At 32.3% G+C, this 6,000-nt stretch overlaps 1 protein-coding gene across 1 annotated transcript in view; it reads left to right on the plus strand.

Annotated features, from left to right (window-relative positions):
- LOC106464278 (cilia- and flagella-associated protein 61-like) overlaps positions 1-6,000 on the plus strand; it is a 111,813-nt gene that overhangs the window by 61,679 nt on the left and 44,134 nt on the right. Inside the window, exon 15 of the mRNA XM_022391983.1 lies at positions 781-960. Within this exon, the coding sequence (XP_022247691.1) occupies positions 781-960 (180 nt within the window). The remainder of the gene's footprint in view (positions 1-780; positions 961-6,000) is intronic.

The raw sequence follows: 6,000 nt of genomic DNA on the forward strand, positions 1-6,000 counted from the left end.
ACTAGTGTTACTGAATCTACATAGACAAAGATGAATGATACTGCCTATACTGATCAAATTATAATTAAACATCTGCATTGATATATCAGACATGATGATTTGAGAACAAGTAAATAATTTTTCCCAAGAAAATAGTTCCTTAAGTTAATATGTCATCTGATTATTAGATTGAACTAATTGTACCATTTTATAAATGCCCTCTTGCATGTCAAATGAATGTGTTACCACCTGAGCTAAAGAGTTTACTCTCTAGTTATTGCTACTAAGACACTTTTTTAACATCTCATGCTGCCATGATGGCATTGATGAGCTGTAATGATAGGCATTGAGTTGTAATACTTCTTTAATTTGCTGAAGTTCATTATGTGACACTAAAATCTAAATATTTATGAATGTGGCTGAAATTCATTTCTAAATAATATTCAAATGGCTATAATTTGCAGATCTTGTTAATTTCACAACGTAATTATGATATATGAATGATTGTAATATTTTAATAATTTTAACATAACATAGAAAACCAAACATGATCACAAACAAATATCTTGCTTGGATATATGTTATGGAAGAACTTAAAAAAATATGATTCTAGGATTATCAGGTATAATATATATAAATATTGTTTGTTAACAGGTTTTCTTTTAATGCACATAAAAAATTCAGTATAGATTTCAATGTAGGTTGAGCTCTACTTACTGCAAAGCATAAAATTAGAAATACTGACATATCCAAATACAAAGTTTTTTTAGTGTTAATTTAAGTAATTGTTACTGTTTACAGCAAGGCTCTAAAACTTGCACAGTCACTGTCTTGGAAGACTTGGTACCTGTATGTCCACGTAGCATGATCACATATCCCTTGGTGGAACTAGGAGTTAATGCACCTGCAAAAAGACTGTTGGAAAATCCTGCTGATTTTGCCCTTTACATCATGAACAAAAAATTATGTTTCAAAAAGAAGGTAACACTAAAAACTGAAAAAAATTGATTGAAGTCATAGTGGTGTTCTTTACACAACCTAATAGCATTGTTTCATGATCTAAAGATTCTTTGAGTCTTCAAAATCTTTTTGGGTGTTTCCTACATGCTGGATATTGTAACCTGAATGTTTTCCACAGGATTAACATTACTTTTGGGATTATATCTTTATATTTATGAAACTAGATATTTATTTACTTTAATGAGTAACCATTTTGAATAAGCTTAGTATTATAATCATTTTTATCTTCTACTGGAAAACAAATTAAAAAGTACAACAACATCTGATACTTAAAATCATTATTTAGCTTATTAATGGTTTTCTTAATATAAATATGTTTAGAATATTTGTGGATTTCATTCATTTCCTTATTTATCCTTAAATTAAAATGTTATGATTTCATAGCTACTTAAATATTGCACAATTATTATCTAACTACAATATTTTCTTTGTGATGCACACCTTCTAATTATAAAACTTATAAAGCAGTTATATCTTATTAGCCAAATACTAAGGAATGTTAGAGAATAGAGCATGTACATTTATTCTCTTTCATATGTCTGATGCATGTTACTGATGCTATTCTCTGTATGAAGTGGACATTTTTCATTAGATTATCATAAGTGAAGACTTTTAACTCAAAAAGAACTTGTTTGAAGGAAGAAAGGTTATTTACAACTCTGGCACTAACTACTAAACAACACATCTTACTGTTTAATTTATTGTAACACTGGCATACAGGCTGCCAAGTTTTGTTTATGTCTATTAACCACTCAATGGCAGTATCACACAAGATACATTTATTACTTCACCCACCTGGTTCAACTACAAAAAAGGTGCCATCCAGAAAAAACATAATACTTCATTACTACTGACACCATCTCTTACCTAATAAGTTTAATGAAACATGTGCTACTATTTGTTGGATACACAAGATTGTTTAGTGTAAGAGTTATTATTTAGTTTATTTAGTGACTAAATATTTAATAATTTTCATAACAAGAGTGTTAATAGTTATTTATTTTAAAAGTAATAGTTATGACAAGTTTCTTTACATAACTCGGTATGAGTCGCATGTTGTGTATGCAGTTTAATTGTTGTATTAGGCTTTTCTAATATTGTTTACGTAATCTTACTTGAAGCTTCTAAGTTTTTCTCATGTGTAATATTGCTGCTACTAGAGAGTTAGATATTTTTAATTTTTCTGTCGCATGTTATAAATACGTGCAGATACAGAGAGCAAGTTAAGTTAGTTTCACAGTTTGTATTGTAACAGCAGAGATAAAGAAGAAAAATTTGTCTTGTTGAAGGGTGTTCTAAAGTAATTGAACCTGCCTGCGTAGACTTTGACAAAAACAGATACAATTATTTAAAGTTCTGGATACAACTGTGGTAACCAACAGTTATAGTGGTGATTTTGAAGTTAGTTTCACAGCTTGTATTGTAACAACAGAGATAGAGAAGAATAATTTCTCTTGTCATTTGGGTTCTAAAGTAATTGAACCAGCCTGTGTGGACTTTTGATGTAAAAGATAATTATGTAAAGCTCTAGATTCAACTGTGGTAAACAATATTGTAAAAAATTTTTGTACGTATGTTTGACTTGTTTAGAATTTATATTATCTTAAAACAAGTGGATTGTGTGCTGTCTGTTTATTGCCAACAATTCACAGACACCAACTGTAAATAATCCCTGCCCATACATACGTACAATAAAAACCTGACAATATTAAATAGCTATATATGATGTTTTCCCCATTTTAGATGAACAAAACATTTAACTTCAATCACTGAACTTTTGAGACCATCAGTTTGTTGCAATTTATGGAGACATTACTTCAATATGAACACATTTAGTTTCAATTTTAGTTATTTGATAATCTGAACAAGTGTGGTATATGCTGGTTTCGAGATGGTGTGTATAGTTTTCTTAGTTACTTATCACACATTTCCTTTTCCTTTGAAACTCAGTCTCTTTCACTTGCCCAGGCCTTTTACTGAGAAAAGCATGTGGTGATCCACATGCACAAGTTAATTTGCACTTGCAAACTGCATGAACTGGTGCTTAAAGTGATGCATTATGACAGGAAAATAGCAAGAAAATGTTTACTCTTTAGCATTACAAGTATTATATTAGTGGAGTTATTTATTTTATCAAAATGTTAATGAAAACTCTTGCAGATGTCTTGATGTTTCCTTTTATCTTTAGTATGGTGTCCTTGTTTCTGGCACACACTTTATACCTAGTGAAGTTCACATATGTTTTTGCTCCTACTATTACAGTTTTGTATCCAATAATCTCCAATTTCTTGTAACCTTGAAACATTTTAAAATTGATTTTATTGCCTTTGGCTGCCATCTTCTGTTTGGTTCATGAATGATCACAACAAATTAAAGGTCTATTACTATGCTGCTCAGAGCATTTTCATAGATAATGTTTCCACTTTCCTGAGGAGTATTAAATAGTAATGTGGCAGAACATAGCCTTTCACACATGCAACAAATAGCACATGTAATTATATTTGTGTGTGTACTTACGCGTGTGCAGCAACTGCACACATCAAATGAAAATGACTACTTGCCCAACTGGTTCATTCTCCTTCACTTGTCCTATTGGCTCATTCTCTTTCACTTGTCTCACTGACTCATTCTCTCTCACTCATACTACCTCAGTTTCTCCCACTTGTTCTGCTGGCTTATTTTCTCTCTTGTTTTACTGGTTTATTTTCTCTCTTTTATTCTACTGCTTATTTTCTCTAACATGTCTTTCTGGCTCATTTTTTCTTACTTGCCCTACTGTCTCATTCCCTTTCACACTTATCCTATAATGGATTCTCTGTCACATTGTCCTTCCTTCTTTTGTATTAATGTATATATGTGTGCTGTTTCTCAAGTGTGTATTCTAGAAAGTGGGTTTTCAGAATGTTTCAGGTCTCCTATTGAATTTGTAAATACTACTGGCTCTCGTTGTGTTATAGAATGATTGTTCCAAATGTTTAGCACTCACAATGGGTTTCTTCCACTTGCCTTGTTTACTCATTAAACCACTATTACCTACTTTTAAAGGTGTATTGTGGTGGCATTATGGCCATAGAACTTCTACTGAGTGTCTTGTATATGTTTGAGACCTCTTTTAACATGAGTATTCACTCTTGGTAACAATTATTTATTCATTATTAGAATTTTAGACCTTAGTTTCTGATGTATTCAGAGTTTTGCTGGTGATCAATAAGCTTCTGTGACTAGGTGTTGAGACGGTCTAACAAATCAGTATAAATGTCAGTTTTTTTCTTTATCTGCTTTTCTCAGCATGATCTGTGTAGTTTGGGTTGCTCATTCAACTAAGCTATTTGATTGTGTGTACCTGAGATAGAAGTCCTAAGTACAAAATTCCATACGCTTGCAAAATTTCTGAACTTAAAATTTTCATTGTTCACGTTGTCAGCTACAAGTGTTTTGGGTATCCCATTCCTAAAAAAAAAGAGTGCTTTGAATTCTCTCATTCATTTTTTTTTGCAGATTGGTTATGTATGCCAACTACTTCTAACCAGTTTAAATAAAAGTTCATGAGTATGCTATAGTTTTTCCTTTTGAACTGTAATAAATATAAGATGCAACTTTCTGTCATGGTCTGTCAGATGTCTCATGAGGCTTCATAGGTTCCTTGCAATTTTTTCTTTGAAAGCACTTGCTTATAAATTCTATATTTTCTGAGACATTCATGGCCAGTATAATTTTGATCATCCCCTGATTTTTACCTTTTTCTATTCCTTGGTATCCCTCATATATGGCAATGAGCATCTTATGTCACACAGATGCTGGCACCATTAACAGCAATTCACCTGATTCTGCTTCCATGGACTTCCACAACTTCAGAGATATAACATATGAAAAGTGAAATAAATAAAAAATAATAAAAATAGGAATAAATTGAACTGTTTTTTCTTTATTTGATTTTATTACTTGGCAACTACCTTCTCATAATTGGCTGCAGACAGTAAGTGTGTTGTTTGGTTCAGGACATTATGGGTTCAAGCACCTGAACCAGGCCCTCTGATAATCTCAATTGTGCTCTTCTTTTGTTGCACAGTAGATTCTGTTCTTAACTCTCATCTCTTGGGAACATTCTTCTTTTGTGAGGAAGAAACTCCAGGGTGTGGTCCATTTGATGGTCTAAAAGCTTCTGGCAATAATGTTACAATGAATTATTGCCTTCATATCAAAGTTGGTCAGAACTGTTGTCAGAGTCTCTATTGGCAGCTCCAGTACTCTTAGTCATCCAGTCATTGTGTTCATCATCATTCTGAAGATCTCTGGATTTTGTATCATCATAACAAAAGTTATTTTTGCCTGTGAGTTCATTGATTCAACTTTCTTTGTTAAGCAAGAAGCCTTGAATTAACCCTTAGGTGACTGTCTCCACATTCAGCAGTTTGTTTAATTTTCTATTTGATATTTTCCAATAGTGTTGCCAGTTCTTGTTCCAATGATGCTTTAAGTTATATCCCGGCACCTAAATGACAGCTATGTGATATGTCTCCAGGACCTCTTGTTTTTTTGGCAGCTGCACAGTGGTGTAATTGGCATCTAGGGTAGATGGCATTGATATTGTTTGAGATTAAAAGATTAAGCAGATAAAAAGTTTAAAGTAATACATATAAGATGGTGTATTTAATGTGAATAGAGGTATACTTTAAAACTTACTTGAAGCTAGTTGAATTACTTTTAGTCATACAGTCAACAGAAGCTAGTGGTAAAAATTATAAGAGTAAAACACGTATGAATCTTTAACAGCACACTTTGTTTCTTTTAGAGTTGAACAGGCTTTTTATAAAAGTGACAAAATCACCTTTAAAATTCACATTTTGTTTTTGTAACTGACCACTAATGACAAAAATTCTAAGAGAGAGTACATATCACTTTTGATTAATTCCTACCATACAGTTTATTTGTGCTCTGCCTGGTATGGGTATCGAAACCTGGTTACTAGCAGACATACTGCTGTGCCAGTGGGGGGGGGGG

The sequence above is a fragment of the Limulus polyphemus genome, unplaced genomic scaffold (genome assembly GCF_000517525.1).
Source record: "Limulus polyphemus unplaced genomic scaffold, Limulus_polyphemus-2.1.2 Scaffold1605, whole genome shotgun sequence".
Taxonomy (NCBI): Eukaryota; Metazoa; Arthropoda; class Merostomata; order Xiphosura; family Limulidae; genus Limulus; species Limulus polyphemus.